The sequence below is a fragment of the Heteronotia binoei genome, chromosome 4 (assembly GCF_032191835.1).
Source record: "Heteronotia binoei isolate CCM8104 ecotype False Entrance Well chromosome 4, APGP_CSIRO_Hbin_v1, whole genome shotgun sequence".
Lineage (NCBI taxonomy): Eukaryota > Metazoa > Chordata > Lepidosauria > Squamata > Gekkonidae > Heteronotia > Heteronotia binoei.
The window spans coordinates 94,712,202-94,732,774 of record NC_083226.1 but is presented as its reverse complement, the minus strand read 5'-3'; the positions used below and the strand labels follow the sequence as shown (position 1 = coordinate 94,732,774).

The 20,573-nt window shown below is 39.8% G+C and overlaps 1 protein-coding gene across 2 annotated transcripts; it reads right to left on the bottom strand.

The window, feature by feature from the left end:
• Nucleotides 1-2,320: 2,320 nt before the first annotated feature.
• LOX (lysyl oxidase) lies at nt 2,321-19,955 on the bottom strand. Of its 2 annotated transcripts, XM_060235548.1 has the most exons (7): nt 19,211-19,955; nt 17,683-17,791; nt 11,655-11,792; nt 10,081-10,237; nt 7,476-7,571; nt 7,283-7,398; nt 2,321-5,284 (listed from the first exon to the last, which is right to left on the bottom strand). In XM_060235548.1, exons 1-7 carry the CDS (start codon nt 19,893-19,895, stop codon nt 5,278-5,280), a joined length of 1,308 nt encoding a protein of 435 aa, XP_060091531.1. In that variant the 5' UTR covers nt 19,896-19,955; the 3' UTR covers nt 2,321-5,277. The 2 variants fall into 2 exon arrangements, with proteins under 2 accessions (XP_060091531.1, XP_060091532.1); XM_060235549.1 differs by lacking the exon at nt 2,321-5,284 and having other exon boundaries at nt 7,279-7,398.
• Between the last annotated feature and the right edge of the window lie 618 nt (nt 19,956-20,573).

Genomic DNA, 20,573 nt, shown 5'->3' with positions numbered 1-20,573 from the left:
GTTTACCATGATGATAGATGAATACCCTCTTTTTTCTCCACAGGATCACGAAAACTTTTGTCAAAGGTCTCCGAAAATTCCATCTGCTGAGAAAACTGATCGTTTGTGACTGGAGTCTTTCTCTAGTGCTTGCTAAGCTCATGGGTAGGCCATCTGAGCCCATGGCAATTTCATCTCTCCATTTACTTTGATGAAAGATGTACTGCCTTATTGCTATTACATCTGCCAGGAGAGCGAACAAGCTCATTTGCTTTCTGCATCAATGCACCATTTCCTGTGTTTCATAAGGACGAAGTGATTCTACACCCTGACCCTTCCTTCTTGCTGAAAGTTACATCATCTCTTCACTTATAACCAACTGCATTGCTTGTTTATGCAGGCACAGTACCCAGTGTGTGGCTGCACAGGTGATCACTCAGTCATAAGTTACGGGCAAGCAACCTGTCCTCCCTCCTGCTGATGCTCAACCTGTCCTCCCTCAGGACCCTGCTGATGCTCAATGAGCTGTACACACTTTAGACCTCTGGAGGGGCTTTGACTTTTATTTAGACAGGATGCGACCCTTCCGTGTGAACTCACATTTGTTCATATTATTCCAACCTAAGGGTCACAAGATTTCATCTCAATGCCCATCTAAATGGATTTCCTCTACCATTGTTATTTTAGCAATTGGCTGATCGATCCTTATCAGTGCACCCTCAGGCTCATTTCACAAGGGCCATCTCCACCTCTGCAGTGTTTTTGCCTGGTGTCCCTATCTACATGTATAACTACCGCTTGGTTGACTCCTTCTACATTTGAATCTTGCTATGCTTTGGACATCAGAGCACACAGGACATTCAGCCAAGCTGTCCTCCATTCCATCTTCCAGTAAAGCCATTGCTCTATGGCATTCTCTGGTGAGCCTCTAAGTATGTTAATTTAAGTAGCTGTTATCTGGTGTGTATGGGTCTCCAGTAGTTGCCAACACCCACCATCCTACCTTGGTAGCAGCTCATTAGTCACCCATGTGTGGGATTGCACCGAGACATGCATGAAGTAACTGATGATCTTCAAATGGTCATCTGTGCAGTCACACCTGCCCACCCAGCCTTCCCCGCTGCTGGCATATCTGTCACCTACCTTCAGTTGATGAGATTCACTACTGGTGGCTGGAAGGAACTGAATGAGTGGTTGCTTCCTCTTCAGTTTCAGGCATGCACAGTCAATGCCTGCTCCACAGAATAGAGGAAAAAGCCCGCCCAAAAGGCTGGGAATTAGCTCTAGAAGCTTTCAAGATCACACGCAGGTGCAGTACCCACGTGTGTGACTGCACAGATGACAATGATCAGGGGTTTGATTCCCCGCTCCTCCACATGAAACCTGCTGGGTGGCCTTGGGACAGTCTCAGAACTCTGTCCCACTTATCTCACATGGTGACTGTTGTGGGGAGAGGAAGAGAAGGCAATTGTAAGTCACTTTGAGAGTCCTTAGGGTAAAGAAAAGCAGGGTGTAAAAACTAACTCTTCTTCTAATACCCACAGTGGTCAAGAGACTGATGTGGCGGATGGGGTGAAATCACCCTTTCTGCCTCTTCCATTGGCTGCATTCATAGTTCATTGTTAAATTTTGCCGATCCCTGGGCCTTATAGGCAAGGAAAGGATGGAAGTAATTTGTGAAATATTTATTCCAGAAATAGATTAGGGCTTCAGTAGAATAACTGGACTAGTTAGTCAAATCCCTAAGGCTATCTGAAAAATAGCCTTAGGGATTGAATCTGTAAGTCTTCAGAGACCGATAATTAATGGGTCCACCACCCCAGGAAAATGTAGTGGAAACCACAGTTCAACCTCCTTTGTATAGTTCCGATTACCTGTAAGCATAATTTTTTCATCCATCCACAGAGGTATTCTTGTTCAGTTACACATGCAAGATTAACGAAAGATGACTAGTATCTTCAAGCACTGTTGTAAAACGTCTTTAACTGTCTTGGCTAGGTGTCACTATTGGCTGTTTAGTGGTTTTCTCTCCTATTTTCACATAGTGTATATGCAACATGAAGTTTGAGATTTCTGGCCTTTCTACTATAGAAGGCAGTTAGAAATCACCAACCTATTTTTGGACATCCTCCCATCTCCATGCTGTTGAGTTTAATCCATTGTACTCCTGATGCTAGGATTATCAGTAAATTACATATCAAATTGCATATTTGCCTTTTGATTGACTATTCCGTTGTATCTGCCAATCAAAAGTTATTTCTAAGTAATAAAAGATTCTACTTAACCATTGGGGAAACTGGGCTAAATACTGTGTTTGGTTGTAGCTTGAAGAGACGCAATGAGCATTTGAAACATTTTATTAAGGTCATCTTCACAAATTTTCAACCATGATACAAGAATGTAGCACAAGAATATGGAAATGCAATGAATACAAAGCTAGTGTATGAATAATTATAAATAATTTTTCAGAGAAAGATGCATAAGTTTTAGAGTTAGATTTTTAAAAAAAACTTAAGTAAATATTGAAAATTCCTTCAATAATATTAAGTGGCATTTCATTGAACTTCTACCATTTGTTGTTTATAGTTTTCCTGACAGCAAGTTATTTTATTTCAGTTCAAGTTAAAGTATGTAAGCACCTTCAGATATCTGGAATGTGAAAACAATATATTTGTTATCTTGCAAGGCACAGGATAGATCACTTCCAATGAATTGAGTATTCTTCAGGTTTCTTCTGTCCAAAAGAATGTACAAAAAACCTGACTGAAAAATGTTCATGTACCTGTTATTTAATAGAAATTCCTTACAAATTATCATGGTTCATGAAATGCTTGAAGTAATAATGCTTTCTGTACTAAAAATTAAGGAGCATCCAAGAATAGTTAAGAAAATGCCTGTCACCTCAACAATGTTTGATATGTCACTGGTAATTTCTCATATGCCCCAAGATCCATAATAGAATCTCCAAATTACAATTAATCAGCATTAATTACTGTTAGACTAACCTTAGCTAATGCCAAAGTCCAACTGTAACATATGATTCCTGTTCACATTGCAAGTATCAGCATAAACCCTGCCTTTGACAAATGAAAATACTATTTTTGTATTGGAAATATCCTAGAATGAGAAATTTGCATGGTGATCCTGTGTAGCAGTTGATTAAAAGTTTAAGGTCATCATTATTCCTGTGCTCTCAGTAGTCACTGGCTACCTGATATCAGCCACATTTTTTAAAGTGGCCTGCAACTAAACAAGCCAGATAGTATGTGGTTACTTGTAGTTCACATATGAAAGGCCACTCAGTATATGTGAATGCACTCTATTAAAAGAAAATATGGTGGTCAGGACTGGTGTCCATAGCCATTAAAGAGACAGGTGGAGGGCCCTGTCATTGGTTAACGGAAAGGAAGAAATGTTAGACTGTTCTGAAAGTTTTAAGAGCATATTGTGGTGCCTTTCATAAAGAAAAATTTTATTTGAATTCTCTAAATGAATTAGATAGCATCAAGCATATAGACAGCACAATCCTAAGGACACTTTGCTGGGAGTAAGCCTTATTGAATAAACTATAGTAGAATTCAGAACTGACATGGTTAGGATTGCTCTCTTAAGACACAGAGTATTCAAGCCAAAAATTTGCATTGTTATAAACCACTTGTAACCGCCAAACTAAGTGCACCATTTATTATCTATTGCACAATATGGAATGTAGTCAAAATACAGCCCAAATTAAAAGTCAGGCAGCTACCCAAGCATAGTCAATAATGAGTGCATTCAGGGCCCATTTCTTTACAACCTAAGCCTTGTAGGGGTAGGCTCCCTCTAAAGAGTTATTTCACAGTTTTAAATAAAAATCCTCACTGTTATTTTTTTTTTCCACCGTGAGAATAAATCACCTACCAATAGCAGCCACTGGGTTATTTGAGAGTTGTAAATTTCAGTTCTAAATATTTCAAGACTGGCTCTTGAATCACCAATGAATTCATGGCAGTTATAGATCGCCTACTCAATGGATACTGTTTCATGAAACACTTCTAAAGCTTCACTTTTTCTGAAATCTTAATTCAATGTACAGTATTTTCCAGGTTCATGGGAAATCTACATTATCCCACTTCTTCCTCCACTAAATCTGTATTTTCAAAGGCTTTTTTAAAATGCCACCTGAATGTCTTACTGTTGACTTTTATACATCATTTTAAATTATGTCATTGGTTCCCAATTTTTTTGGTATGGTGACCTGCTTTTTAAACAAGAGCATGCACAAATGACTAAAATGGCAAAAACCCAGGGCCCACTTCATAGGCTTCACAACTTCCTTGAGCTGAAAACCCACAGGTTGGGAAACACTGGTGTAGGTTACCTATTCCTGTGAAGTAGTTTCAGGACACCTATTTCAAGAGCTTCCTGTCAACAGAAACCAAGGAAGAAAAAAAATGTGCAAATACAACTACCTGAATTGGGAAATGACTGCTTAGTGTTCTAAACTATCTTTCAGAAGCAAGTGGTTCATGTCAAAATCTCAGTATGCTTTTGGCTTACAAATATGGTTCACTTGCTAATACATTTAAAATGTAAACATGTTTCATATGCAAAGGTGTAACTTACTAGTGCATTGGCATTGCTCCATTAAATATTAAGAGTTCTTGAAAAGTGAACAATGCCTTTCTGGCTTTGGTGGAAAATGCATAAAGCTAGTTTTGCAAAGATGGAAGCTTTCCTTCTGCTTTTTCAGTATTATATCTGATCCAAAGAACTATGAAACTAGTTCCACAATTCCCAAGAAGCTTCAGTCAATAAGATCCCCAGCTCTCCTGTTCCTTGGTAAAACGGAGGGCAATATCAAATGATTTCGTGATGTAGCACTTGTTGGAGGGGCAATATCAAACAAAATTTTGTGATATGGCATTGTTGTGGAGGAGAGGTGTCTTTTAAATCAAATTATATGATTTGCCTGAGCATGCACAAACATGCTTATGGTATCCCAGCCTACCTGAGCACCCTATAAATTGTTTTGTAAGTTCATTCACAGATTTCCAGTAGTCTAAAGAAGGTATTTCTGTGAACAACTTTCTTATAGAATTTGAAAACATGTATAAAGCACCAGTTCACACTTTGCATGAACAAATGCATGAACAAAGCAAAAATTCATTTTCAAGCAGGTCTTAATGCATTAAAGTTGCATTAAAATTCTTTGCATATATCTGGTCATTTTTCTTCAGTTTTCAAAAGTTTTTACATCCTATTTCAGTTTATGAAATAACTTCATCTCCAGCAATGGTGTATACATTTTCTTTCATCTTAGTATCTAGTAAAGAAAAAATAAGCATTTAGTAAGTTCAGCAGATATTGGTCCGAAAGTTCTAATAAGTAAATGATGTCCTAAAATTTCAACTGTATGGTTAGCAAAATATGTTTCTTCTGCTAAAAATGTTAACTGAGTAACCTCCACCCCCAACAACCATTTCAGCCATATGCTGAGACAAAAGACTACCGGGCTTGTTGCTACTGCCTACCAAACAGATACTGCTGTGGTTGGGGAGAATAGCTTTGAATATCCATTAGCAAGAGATTCAAGCCCTTTGCATCATCTTGCCTTGGCTTTCACTCAAGGTTTAGAAATTACTCCAGGCAGCTGCATAAAAAGAGCAGAACGGCAGGATTTATTGTGATTAAAGCAACTGTGAACTGAAGGCATGGCTCAACCTATTAAAATACAACCCCAGAACTACTAAAGTTGATTCCACCACAATAAATAACATTCCATTGTAATTTCCATTCAGGTTATGAACTAGCATAAGGACCTTGCTAGGTCTGTGCAAGGATGCCCAATCTACCCAGCTTTCTTCTCTCAGCAGACATTTACAAATTTCAATCACAATAAAGTTTATTCCCGGGGTCATGGGACCCATGTGAAATAATAAGCAGCCATGCCACTTGGTGCTCTGCAGTGCAGAGGAAGATGATGACAAAATCACTCCTTTTCATCTCATCTGATTCCACAAACATTTAAAAAGTAACTATTCAAATAACTTTGGGACAAGAGCAAGAAGAAAATTGTTCTGTGAGCTTGTTTTCATGAAATACATTATGAATTAGTTTGTAAAACTATTATTCTGATTGTACATGTATCAGTTGCTGTACATATAACAGGAATGTTGTGGAAAACTTCTTCGTTTACAACACCAGTTTAACTTTTCAGTTTATCCAGTCTGAAGTCCTGTCATGTACACATTCACATACAAACAAAAATTAAAAAGCAGCACACAAACACAGGTACAGTATATATGATTGCTAGACAATTCATTGATATATACCCTGATTTGCATTTCTGTTTCTGTGTGCAACTGAGGCCATAGTGGAAGACAGGCTGGATTGATATTACATACAGAAGTCCTACGATGTCTTGTGTAAAAGTAAAAAAGATAATCAGGTGAATTGGCCATTATGGCCACCAGAAAGTGTCTTGTCAGGCAGACACCAAATTCTGAGCCTCCTGCCCAGCAAAGAGGACACCCAAACACAAGCCACCACTGTTGGACAACTGCACAACTCCACCCCAACTTGTAGGGGTGAGGAGGCCAGCCTGGCTGAGGGGAAGCTGCAGCATCACTGCTGGGGCAGCAATGGAGGCAGCTGCTGCCAGGGTCAGGCAGAGGGAAACAATGGCACCCATCCTATGCCTGCTGGCCTGAATCTTCTGAGATCAGTAAGGAAGGATGTGTTGCTCATTTTGACAGTTGAGAAGTGTGGCAGTGCCTCCTTTACTCCAACTGGCTCTTTCTCTAATCAAACGGTCATGGCAGGAAACAATGCACAGCTCTGGGGACCTTTCAATCCTCCCTTGAAGATAGTCTCTTGATGGCTTTGTGAGTAATAGTTTGCAGTGAGTTTGTAAATGCAAACTATAAGAAAGATTAGAGCCAGGAATAAGAGCTGAACCTCACTGAATCTAGGCAGCAGTAGGAATGTACAAATCCCTTTTTCAGGCCTCAAAACAAGATTTCAAAACCAAAACTATTTCAGAAAGAATCCGTGCTGTCTTCTATTGGGAAAGAAAATGAACGCTCACATTATTTTAGGTTCATTCCAGGCTATACAATTGTATTGATTTGATAAAAAGTCAAAAAAGACTTCATTTAATTAGAAGTGATTCTGATCTGAAAGCCCAGCAACTCTGAAGCTAAGTGAAACAGCAAAGGTATCAAGGAAACAGTATTGCATTCCCTAAGCCTAACAGCACACTCTACTTCCAAAATGCCATGATTTACTGCAAAATATTTGAAGGAAAAGAGCAAAAACTTACGGTGAAATTGTGCAGCCAGAGGCATAAGCATGGTGGCCAGTATAACGGATATCACAACGTACTATATTGTTGGAATAGTCCGATTCTGGTACCAAATAGCTAGGGTTTACACTAACCTGGAAAAAAAAGTACACTTTGTACTTCAAATTTTTATATATCATTGTACAAAATATGGTTTAATAAAACTGGATACCTTCAATATGTAATTTCCAGGCTTTACATCTGTAATATCAATCCATTGGCAGTCTATGTCAGCATTGTAGGTGTCATAACAGCCAGGACTCAATCCCTAGAATTGGACAGATATAAAAGACTACTATTTTTTTAAACTCAACATCCACTATCATATCTGAAGTAACAAATGTAACAAATTGATTTATAAAGTTAGTTGTTTCTTAAAATATGGTTTTACAGAACAACGAAGACAATCTTTACATAAACATCATGCTGCACTTTTGTAAGGCTAATTAAATTTCCTATGTATTTTGCTCATGGTGATGAGCAGAATAGTAAATCAATCCTTGTCTTTCCAATATCAAAGCTGATCTTCCCCCCCTAACAAATAACAGTAAAAGCTTTGTTAACTAGCAGTTGATCATCCAAAATACTCAGTTAACCAACATGGCCCACAAGGCAAGCACCTCCCCCTCAGCCACCATAATGTTGCAACTTTAGGCACACAGAAGCACCCCCACCTCTCCAGCCAACCACTGGCCTTCGCTGGGCTTCTCTTATACTGCACTGCCAGCTAATGTCATCCTTAGGTGTTGCCTCCTTCTCTTTCAAACTTTCAAATTGGCAGAAGCTGGCTCTACCAGCAAATTCCCAGGCAGTCAGCTCGCTTTTCTGTTTGTTGTGTAAGAGGACTCCATGGCTCAGGGAAGGATCTCACCAGATGCAGGGGTTGTCACCATGACACTCCAGTTGGGGTGGGGTTTGGTCACTGATTTCTCCAGGAAGGGCAAAGCAGGAAGCATGAGTGTTGGACACATCAGATTAACTGAGGACACCCCCCCCCATCCCTATGTGGTAGATAATGAAGATTTTATTGTAGGCAGAAGTGGGAGGGTTTTTAGAATGAAACCTATTTCCACTGTTCATTTTTTTTAGAATAAATGATCTTTTCCTTCAATATGAATGCCATTATTATTATATAAATGTTTTGCGTTGTGAACAATCCAATGATCTATTCTTCCTTTTCCCATTCATTACTTCCATGTGTCAAAACAAGACAACCATTCCTGCTGGCTAAACTGGAGTGATTTAGAAACAGAGAGGTTACATCTGGCTCATTCTGTTACACAGAATCACAGAGTTGGTAGGGATATCCAGGGTCATCTAGCCAACCCCTGCACAATGCAGGAAATACCTCACCCCCCCCCCCACCCAGTTACCCCTGCTCCATGCCCAGAAGATTGTTGGGGGGGACCCTCCAGGATCCCTGGCCAAACTGACCCAGAGAAAATTGCATCCTGACTCCAAAGCGCCGATCATCATTTCCCTGGCCATGTAATAAAGGTATTTTTCATAGGTTAAAAGGTTCTATACTAACTTTATGAAACCATTGTCCTGAATAACAGCTCCATTTAAGCCATGCACACTCAGCCCTTTAAATTCCATGTAATAAATGAGGTCCATAATTCTTTCTCCTCTCTGAAATCATTTCAAGTGAAGTCTGACTGTCCTATGAAAAGTACAATGTTTGGCCACAGATTGTGTGTCACTTGGCAAGAGTTGAGTACTTGCTATGAAGAGAAAGGCCATGGATATATTAAGAACTGGCAGCTGCATACTTTTTTGTCTGGAAAATAGATGCAGTTTTTGGTTGGTAAGAAAAATATTTCATACAAGCAAAGGTTTCATAGCAATGTATGTAACCATAGGAATTGTAATGGAATTCGGATAGAATTAGACACTTTATAATGCCTGATGGGTAAGCTGTTTGTAGAAGATGTGGGCCATATATACTAGGGCTGTCATTTGGTAGCTGTCAATGACCTTGTACAGATAATATTTCTTTTGTGATTCCTGTGATCCTAGGTAACTTATTCAGTTCACAGATAACCAATGACTGTTGCAGTTGGCTTGTCACTTTTACCAGTCTTGCAAAACAACTGAGTGAAAGCATAACAAATCCTCTTCAAAACTTTAACTCAGGGTACAAGGGTTGAGGGCATGTCAATATCTATGTCCAATCATAATAGAGTAGAAACTCCAAACTAGATTAAATACTTAATCAAGGTGGTGTATAGTGCATGTTGTACATGCTATGAATAATTCTGATGAACTAGACTTGTAAAGAATATTAATACATAATGCTTTCAACTCATCAAGGAATTTCATTAGAAGTATGCCAAAACTGCATACATTCCACAGAACAAATTTAGCTTCTTTTCCCTGTAGTAGAACTAGCATAATCCCATGTTCTTGCAATTCATATGCTTGCAGAAGCAGTGATTGGAAAATAATTGCTCAGCTACTACAGTTGCAGTTCTCCAATAGATGTTTTATACAGACTACAATATTCCCAATTGGAGAACCATAAAAATATTTATACTATCTGCCAAAACCCCAGATAGGTGCACGAATTTCAACAAAGTCCCAAGAATTAGCTTCCAGTTACTGCATCCCTGACTACCCTCCTCTAAAACACTATTTATCTAAAGATGCAAGCAAAAGTGATAAAGACAGCCATGTATAATTCTTACACTGTGCTAAACTACTACAGTCAGTTAAAAGTGATTGGCTTGTATTCTGGCACTAAAGAGGAGCCATTATTTTGAATAAGTGGGTCTTACCTGTGTATGTGCTGTACATGCGTATCGTCTATAGTATCCATAATCACAAGAAGTATCTTCAAGACAAAAACTTGCTTTGTGTCCTTCAGCTACTCTTCTATGCGAGCTTGCTTCAAGCAAGTCATAATGGCTGAACTCATCCATACTGTGGTAATGCCTGTCAAACCACAGGCAAATTAGTAGACAGATCAGCTCCCCCAAACCCATGTTAAAACCAACAACCATAATTGCTTGCTGTACCACAATTACCTGGAAAGTACATCATTATTAACTGCTTAAAACTTAATGTGTTAATATTTTGTGCTCCAATTTTTACATTATCTACATATTACATTTTCTACATTCAGACACTATATAAAAATAAAACTTTAAACAAATTAAATATATGCACCAGCTTTTTTTCCAGAGAGAAAGCAATGCACAAGTTATATTAAGAGTAGGAAGTACCAAAGTGCCTATATGTATGAGCAGTACAACCTCTAGTTATTACCCCTGGGCACTATTCATCTCACAGAAAATGCTTACATAGAATGTTTTTGGAATTCACAGTATGCTATCTCTGAAGGGTTTTTAAAATCAATATGTCTAGTTACTGTGCTAATTTATTTGAACATCTTCTTTAAGTCCCATTTTGTTACCTTATAGTAATGTTCTATTTTTTTTTTCTAATTGCTTCTTATATCAAGTAGTGGCTCAGTGGTAGAGCATCTGCTTGGCATGCAGGAGGTCCCAGGTTCAATCCCAGTATCTCCAGTTGTAGGATCAGGCAGTAGGTGATGTGAAAGACATCTGCCTGAAGCCCAGGAGAGCTGTTGCCAGTCAGAGTAAAAAACACTGACCTTGATGGACCAAGGGTTTGAGCCAGTGCAAGGGAGCTTCATATGTTCATATTTATTGCTAGGTAATATTCTAAATGCCATGTGTTCTATTGCTGCACAGTTTTTAATGGCAAGTTAGTCCACTATAACTTTAGCCAATCTGCTCACTATCTTCTCTCTCTAACATTCTACTGTTGTTATTTATGGCATATAATACATGATGGAATCAACCAGTTCTTTAGCACAAATTTTTCCCCTTGTGATCTAAAGCAGAAAAGGATATATTTTTTTTCTAAGTGGGTGGTCAAAGCACATGAGGACTGAAAGCTTATTTCTGTTGTGTGGTAGTGGTTGTATCATAAAAACATCACTAGTTTAAGTTGCATCTTTGTATTCTCTTCAGATGTCTTGACATGGAAAATCTGCAAGCAACTTCCATTCAGTACAAGAGGTTTGGGCCACTTTCAAGATTGGTATCAACATTATTCTCCAAAAACTGATATCATTAAATTCCTCAGTAATTATTGAATAATTATATTTTATGCCCAGTTGTGCCAAAATTATTTTAAATCTCATTGATGTTGTATCTGAAATGGCTTCTAGAAACTTATTTTCTTAGGAAGATCATAAACTCATGTTTCATGGAAAGGGTTCCAAGCTTTGTAGCTTCTTTCCACATACAAAAGAGAAAAACCACATCACAATAAATAACAAGAGAACATAATTTTAAAGTACCGTACTGAACACTCCACTCACTGATGACAGCTGTGCCACTCCCAAGAGTATCGTGGTCGGCTTGGTAAGAAATCTGATGTGCCTTGATTTTTCACTCTCTGAGGGAATCTGAGAAGCACTCTGTTATCATAGTCTCTGACATCTGATCTATAAGCTGAACTGCAAAGATATAAAAACACACATGCATTAAATAGATTTGAAATTGCAATCTTTGACTTTTTGCAACCTTTGGATAAAAATATGGAGCAGCGGTCCATCAGTGGCTATTAGCCACAGTATGTATGTATATGTGTGTATATATATATATATATATATATATATATGTGTGTGTGTGTGTGTATATATATACACACACACGTACATACATACACACACACGTACACACATACATATATATATATATACACACACACACGCACACATATTGGCCACTGTAACACAGTGTGTTGAACTGGATGGGCCATTGGCCTGATCCAACATGGCTTCTCTTATGTTCTTATGATAAAGGTCTTTGATGGCTCAGCAATATTTCTTGTGAACTGCTTATCCAAAATACCAACAGCTGAAGTTACTTAACTTTCAGTGAAACACTTATATGCTTTCCTGAGTGGGTTTCAAGTTATTTAAAAACAAGACTGACATCAAGTAATGTTTTCCTGTTGGCTTGCTATCCTAGCTACTATGAGTAGTTCTGCTTACAGACTGGGACTTTCCCATCTTCTCCTTCCAGCTGCCACCTCTTGCACCACCCCAAACTCAGGGTCAAAGGACCCTAACTAAGATGTTCCAGAGAGAACTGCACTGCTGCTGGAAGGAGCTGATCAGGGACACAGGCAGCCATTTACAACTAGAAGTGCTTTTTACTTATGCAAAGGCATCTGTTGTATCCAAAACAAATGGCCTGTAGGATTTCAGCCTTGTTTGAGCTGTGTCCGATGCCTGCATTTAGTGAAAATATTTAACCAAACAGCATAATTAATTTCAGATATGTGCTAATGTTCATAATTACACTGCTGAATACATAAAAAGTAGGCTTTGGCTTTACTACTTAAAATTAGAAGAAAACACTTCCCACCAGGCCTGTATTTTATTTATTGAGCAGATATTTAGCACCTGAAAACTTTCCTTGGTTAGAAATGCCATGAAATGTAGCAAGGCCTAAATTTCTTCTTTTCCAATATGCCTACCTGATTGAAATTTCACACCAATTATGCTTGTCTGCTGCTGACACCCCTATTTCCTTCCAATCCTACTAATTTCAACAGCATTTAATGTTCATTCCTCACTTCTCTCCTGTTTTAAAAATATCAGTGGAGAATCTTATAAAGCACTGTGACATTTCTGTGTGTGCCTGTGTTAAGTGCTGGCAAATTGCTTCCGTATTATGGCAACCCTATGAATTAATGATCTCCAAAACATACGATTGTTAACTGCCTGGCTCATGTCTTGCAAACTGAGGTTCATGGCTTCCTTGATTGCGTCAATTCATTTCAAGTTGGGTCTTCCTCTCTTTTTCAGCCACCTTCAACTTTTCCTTGTATTATTGCCTTTTCCAGTGAGTTTTGTCACCTCATAATGTGTGACCAAAGTATGAAAGTCTCAGTTTAGTCATTTCAGCTTCTAGGGAGAGTTCACACTTGATTTGATCTGGAATCAACTAATTTGTCTTTTTGGCAGTCCACGGGAATGAACATTTGTCATTTTGGCAGTCCATGGTATCCATGAAACTCTCCAACACCACATTTCAAAGGAATCAATTTTATTCCCATCAGCCTTCTTCATTGTCCCACCTTTACTATGCTATGAATTATCTTGATCTTGGTTGTCAGTGACACATCCTTAAGAATCTTTTTTAGCTCCTTCACGGCTGCCCTTCAAATTTTCCGTTTTGGTTAATGATGGAGCCAGGGAATAAAAGATCTTGAACAATTTAAATTTTTTCATTGTCAGCCTTAAACTTGTGTAATTTCTCAGTAGCCATTACTTTTGTCTTCTTGATGTTCAGCTGTAATACTGCTTTGACATTTTCTGTTTTAACTTTCATTTGTAGCCATTTCAGATCTTCACTGTTTTCTGTCAGTAACATGGTATCTGCATATCTCAAATTGTTTCTTCCCCCAATTTTCACTCCACTTTTATCTAAATCTAATCCAGTTTTCTAGGTAAATCCAATCCACCTTTATCTAAATCTAATTTGTATGTGTTCTGCATAGATTGAAGAGACAGGGAGATCAAATACACCTTTTCTAACACATTTGCCAACTGGAAACCATTATGTTTCTCCATATTCTGTCCTAACAGTAGCCTCTTGTCCAGCATATAGGTCACATATCAAAACAACCAGATGTTGCGGTATACCCATTTCTTTTAAACCAAACATAACTGGTATCAGTATTCATTATAAGATTTTGAGCACTATTTCAGCTCACATGATAAATCAATGTGAGGATCCAATTAGTTGCAACCCTCTTTAACATCTCTTTTTTTCAGAACTGGAATGTAGATTGAACATTTCCATTTTGGGCGCCTTTGTTTTATGTTCCATAATTGTTGGCATATTCTTGTTAAAATTTGATGGACTCTGGGGCTAGAAACTGCTCTATTGAGATCCCATCTACTCCAGGTGATTTGTTTCTCCCAATTGTTTTTAGTGCAGCTTTTCACTTCCCTTCACAAGATTCTTCTTGGAAGATTTCTGAAATCCTTTCATCTCATCTCTCCAGTTCTTCAACGTATTGTTCACATATTTTCTTTAATTTATCCTGTTCAATTAATTTATTTCTGTGCAGATCTTTCAGCATGCCTAACAGCTTTAAATTTCCCTTTGATTTCTTGGATCTTGTGAAAAAGATATCTTATTCTTCCTTTGTGCTCTCCTCTTCTATTTCTTTAAACTGGTTATTATAATTCTTCTCTTTATTTCTATGTGCAAGTTGCTGGAACGCTGCATTTAGTTTTCCAATTCTATTTCTGTTACTTCACTTCTGCTTCTCTTCTAGCCTTACTGATTTTTTTCATCAATCATTTTTCATTTCTTTCAGCTACAAAGATAGTCTTTGTGCATTCTTTCTTGAAAATATCTCTGGCTTCAACCCACAGTTGTTCTGGTACATGCTCACTTAAACTTTGTAATGCAAATTTGTTCTTTATATAGTCTTTACATTCTTCAGGAATTATGTTTAGATTGTATTTTGGCACAATGAATGTTCTGGTGCTTTTGTTCAGATTTATTCTAATTTTTGATATTAATAATCAATAGTTCGTATCACAATCAGCTACTGGTCTTGTTTTAGCAAACAGAATAGAGCAGGGGTGTCAGACTCATTTCTTATGAGGGCCGGATCTGACATAAATGAGACCTTGTTGGGCTGGGCCATGTGTGTAGCTATTTAAGATTAGGTAATAGAGATGTAAACTTTTTAAAGGACACAAACATGATTAAAGGTTTTTTTAAAAAACCACCTTAAAATAAAACATACTTAAAACATTAGCACTTGTTGGTCTTAAAGATGCTTTCTTTATATTTCTCCCATGGGATCCAGGAAATTGGGCAAAGGAAGCTCTGGCTCTTTCCCTTCCTCCCCAGGGGAAGGAGCCTCAACCAATGGAGAAAATAGAGGTTTTGCTCTGTAGCTCTTGTGTGATTGAGCAAGCCTTGCAAAGCAAGCTGAGATGCAGAAGGAAGCAGACAAGAACCAGTTGCTCGGGGGCCAGATAGGAGCCCTCTGGGAGCCTGATTCGGCTCCTTGGCCGCATGTTTGACACCCATGGAATGGAGCTTCTCCATCTTCTCATTCCAATTATGTACTCTATTTGATTTTTATATTGGCCATCTAGTGATGTTCACATATACAGTCATCAATTCAGTTGCCTGAAATGTGTTTGCAAGGAAAAAAAATTATTGCCTTCATATAATTCTATGAGTTGCTCCCCTGCTTCATTTCATGCTCCTAGCCCAAATCTTCCAACAATCTTTGATTCTGCCTTGTGTTCCAGACACCTATGATTATCAGCATATCTTGTTTAAGTGTGTGATCAATTTCATCCTGGACAATTGCATAACATCTTTCAATTTTTTTCCTCATCACCATTTGTACTTGGGGTGTAAACTTGAATGATGGTTATTTTGATAAGCTCTACATCAAGTCAAAGGCTATTTTTTTGGTCAGGCTTTGCATTATAGCCCCTAATTGCTTATGCTATGTCTTGCCTCACTATTAGAGCAACTCTATTTCTTCCGTGTTTGTCATTTTCAGAGTAAAACACTTTGTAGTTTTCTGACTGAAAATGTCCTAACCCAGTCCACTTTAGTTTACTCACTCCCAGGGTTTCAATGGTTAATAATTCCATTTCTTATTTTATGATTTCAAGTTTATCTTAATACATACTGCTAACATCCCATGTTCTTTACATTTTAACTGTAGAATATCCTTGTCCATTACATCCAAGTCCTCTAAGAATATTTTTTAATTTGCTGTCCTAATATATTTGCTAGAGTTATTAAAATACATATCATAACCAAATCTAGGCTGGCACTGCTATGAAATTCATTTTTAAAGCCAGCTTTGCATAACTTAACTGGACAAAAAGCCATTTTGAGTTCAGCTCCAAGCAAACTGAGAAGATCCTTATTCAAGAATGTAAATCTATTAAACTGGCTACAGATTTCCAATACAATAATTAAAATAGATCAAATGGAACACAAAAAGCATCATCAAGACTTGCTTAATTTTTTACCTCCTAGAAACCAAGCTTGAATTCTCCCTTGGAGTTAAAATGACTAAACTGAGGCTATTGTACTTTGGTCACATTATGAAAAGATAAGACTAACTAGAATGGACAATAATGCTAGAGAAAGTTGAAGGCAGCAGAAAAAGAGGAAGACCCCAAATGCGATAGATTGACTCAATAAAGAAAGCCATGGCCTTCAGTTTCAAAGACTTGAGAAAGGTTGTTAATGATAGGATATTTTGGAGCAGGGCTTTTTTTTGAGCAAGAATGCAGTTCCGGCTGGTTTGGTGTCAGGGGGGGGGTGGCCTAATATGCAAATGAGCTTCTGCAAAACAATGGTGATGTCAGGGGGTGTGGCCTAATACACAAATGAGTTTCTGCTGGGCTTTTTCTACCAAAAAACCCCTGTTTTGGAGGATGTTAATTCATAAGGCTGCCATAACTCAGAGCAACTTGGTGGCACATCACACACCAACTGAGGACACTGTCACAAAATATGCTGCAAACTATCTTTGGATTACTTTCACTTTTATGATGTAGGAATGCTGCAAATACCAAGAACAACATATAAAATAGATCAATGAAAATTGTTTAGGTGCTCTATTTGCATTTATGACAGATTTTAGTTTAAACCGATTTAAGCCTTGCGTATTAGCCACCTCCTACCTTGATGTAATGGATGTGTGCGCCTAAATTAGTCCACAGAATTCAGAGCTTTGGCACAAAGTCAGAGCGCACAGGACTTCAGTTTATCTACTTAATTAATAGCACTGAGTGTCACTGGTAGACTGACTCCCAATCAATCCAGAAGCTAAACACCAATGATGGGAAAACAGTGAACTGAAAATTACCAGAATCAAATAAAAATAGCAAGTGGGTTTTTTTTAAAAAAACAAACATTTTACAGTTCCAAGTAAGACTGCATTCAGAACACAGAAGACTTGTTTTTAAAAAGAATTTACAAATGTTGGATTAATGAAAAACAGGCCTTGTATAGGCAAAACATTTCCAACCAATAAGCACATGGTAACTGTGTCATTTGGCTGTTTAGCTCATAGCAGCAGATAATATAAACAATGTGGTTTGTGAGGGCAGGAAAAGATGTAATTCTTCACTGCTTTAAGCAGTTGAAGTTACTCCCCTGTCTCAGCAACATTTGGAACCCTTTGCAAGCCCACCTTTATCTGTGCTGTGTCTAATAGTGCCTCGCCTGCACACACTACTGACTTCCTTATTCTCAGGCACTAGACCAGACCTTCCCATTAGATTCAATAAGAAATCTGATGCTGGTGTCAATGGAGAGGCAGCAGCCTCTTACCTTGCTAGACAATTCTCTTCAGCAGCACACCTTAGGTTGTACATGGATGTCCTCTGGACATAAGTAGATGCTTGGATGTAATAAGGATCCGGTACTAAGTCAGGAAGACCTGCAGTTCATCAAACCAATCACAGAACAGCAACATCAAGCCCAGCACACTACATTTCCCCCTGAAAAGAGTCATGATGGCTCAAGTTCAGCTCTCTAAACCTCCCACTCAGTACTAGAAAATTCAGCCACCAGTCTCTTTTCTCAAGTTCAAAAGAAGATCAGCAGATGACTGCATAGCATCCTAGTTGCTAACCCTCTGTCATAAATCTTAAGGGCATTCTCCCATAAGGAGACCAGCTGAAGAGATCTTCAGTTTGCCAGGTCAAAATAGCAGGAATCTATTAGATACAGAGAATCTTTGCTCTTTTTATGGAACTGGAACTCTGTTGCTGCAAAAAACTCTATTGCCATTAGGCAAACTGTGATATTTTGGATTAATTCTAAAAGTCCTTTAGAATAAAAGATTGACTTTGAAATTAGGAACATCAGTCAACCTAATTAGAAGAACAAAGAAGATATTGGATTTATAGCCCGCCCTCCACTTCGAATCTCAGAGCAGCTCACAATCTCTTTTATCTTCCTTCCCCACAACAGACACCCTGTGAGGTGGGTGGGGCTGTGAGAGCTTTCCCAGAAACTGTTCTTTCAAGAACAACTCTGTCAGCGCTGTGGCTGACCCAAAGGCCATTCCAGCAGGTGCAAGTAGAGGAGTGGGGAATCAAACCCAGTTCTCCCAGATAAGAGTCTGCACACTTACCCAGTACACCAAATACAAAAAAGTTCTTGAATCATTAGTTTCTTTGGTACTGCGAGAGGGGGAGACCATAGTTCCCCTTTCTCCAAATCACTTGCATCCAGAATCCACCAGAGGCAGTGAAATAAAGGATCTTTAAACATATAGAGAGAGCCTTTTCTTCGCCGCTGTGCTAACTGCAGCTGTCCTTAATTATTGGTTCAAAATCTCTAACTTCTCACAGCCTGAGCACCACCACCTCTACATAAGGGGGGGGGGGGGGGGGGATAACGATCACAGAGATTACTGTGTAGAAAAACGCTGCGTTGAAAACACCTTTCTCCTCATCACCATGATGTATTAAATTGTTGATTATGAAAAATGATTTTAAAGCACTTTCTTTTTTTACTGATTTCTTTTCTACGGAAATGAGACTAGTTGAAATTTAACAAAGCATACAACTACCAACATACTGTCCCCGCTGCAAACTAGGCGGAGGGGACGTGGTATCAGATGTTAACTAGTGACTGAGGAACTAGTGGGGTACCAATTGGCTCCTATTAAAGAGCGGTGTCGGAAAAGAAGGGCGGGAAGTGCCACGCGTCTACAGGCCCCCCCCCCCCGTGGGTTCAGGGAGATTGTTCTCGATCTAACGCATGCAACTTAAGCGGCTGAAACCGGAATTTGCATGCAGGGGTTTGACGATTTTATCCGCGCAAACGAGCAACTTTTGTCAGCTCTTACCGTACTGAAAATAGCCGGTGCCGTAGCCCGGTCGGTAGCGGCCGTTCTGTCGGGGCCGTTCATAGGTGTCATAGTAGTTGTAATAGGGGTTGTCGTCCGTGTACTTGTAGGGATTGTAAGGGTCGTCGCCCACCATGCCATCTTCCCGGCGCGGAGGCCGAAGGTTGCTTAGCGGGGGTGGGCTGCTCCCATTGCCCGCCCTGGAGGGGGAGCTCTCAAGACGACGCACCTGGGGCTCCCTTTGAGAGCTTCCGTCGTGTTGAGTCCTGTGGCCCCTTCCGCCGCCATTATTGCCCGCTGAATGCTGGTAGCCAGCTTGAAACCAGTGCCGCGCCTCCGGCCTCCTGGTCGTGCTGGTGGTGGCGCCTTCGCCGGCGGAAGCCGCTTGCGCCGCTCTGCGCGGAGCCGTGCTGTTGCCCCTGAGGAGCAACACGTGGCCGCCTTGCGCGGTCCCCTGGCTGTGCCTGCGCCACGGCGGTTGGTACTGGGAGCCCAGGCTGAGGAGGCTGTACACCTGCCCGTTGTTCTCCCACTGAATCCTTTGCCTCCACACGGCGGGAGGGGGTGGTGGTGGGTTTCTCTGCGGCTGCCCGCCGGCCGGCAGCCACAACAGGCAGCTCCAGTAGAGGCATGCTTGCAGCTGGGCGAGCCCCAGAAGAACCGGCGGCGAGGAGAGGAGATGCATCGCAACCTCGGCTTGTATCTGTAGCTCAAGCAAGTGGGTAGGTTCCCTTTGGGCTAGGTGGGCGGAGAAGTCAGCAGCGCTTCAGTCCCCCCCCCCCTCAAACACACAAGCAAGCTAATTTTCTTGCAACTATCGCATAAAAAGATAGTGGGTACCCTCCCCCTCCTCTTCTTCCTCCCAGTATTGTACTTTGTGAAGTTTACAAAGGAGGCGCAGCAGTCAGCAATCGCTCTCTCCCTCTTGCTTTTGCTGGTGTCTGGAGTGAAGCGCCAGGCAGCAGAGAGGGAGGGGGAGGAGATGAGGGATTTTTAAACTTTCTGGCACATTTGCAAAGTTACACAAGCCCATTTTGGCAGGCGGCTCCTTTGCTATTTGTTCACGTAATGCGATTTGAAACGTGCGAGCCCGACCGTCGCCTCAGATCTGCCCCCTTCCCTTTCCATCCTCCCCCTGACAACTACTTCTACCTGATCATGAGCTTCCAGACAAACAAACAAGACAAGCCAGCTACATACACACTCCGCTGGGCAGAAGGTCCAAAAATCTGTAAGCATCTTAGAGTCTAGGGTTAACATGCAGGCATTTCACTTCCCTCAGACTACTCAGGCTGCCAGGTGGTGGGGCAATGCCAAAATATGCACACACAAAAATGCTATTAGATCATCAGCACAACTACAG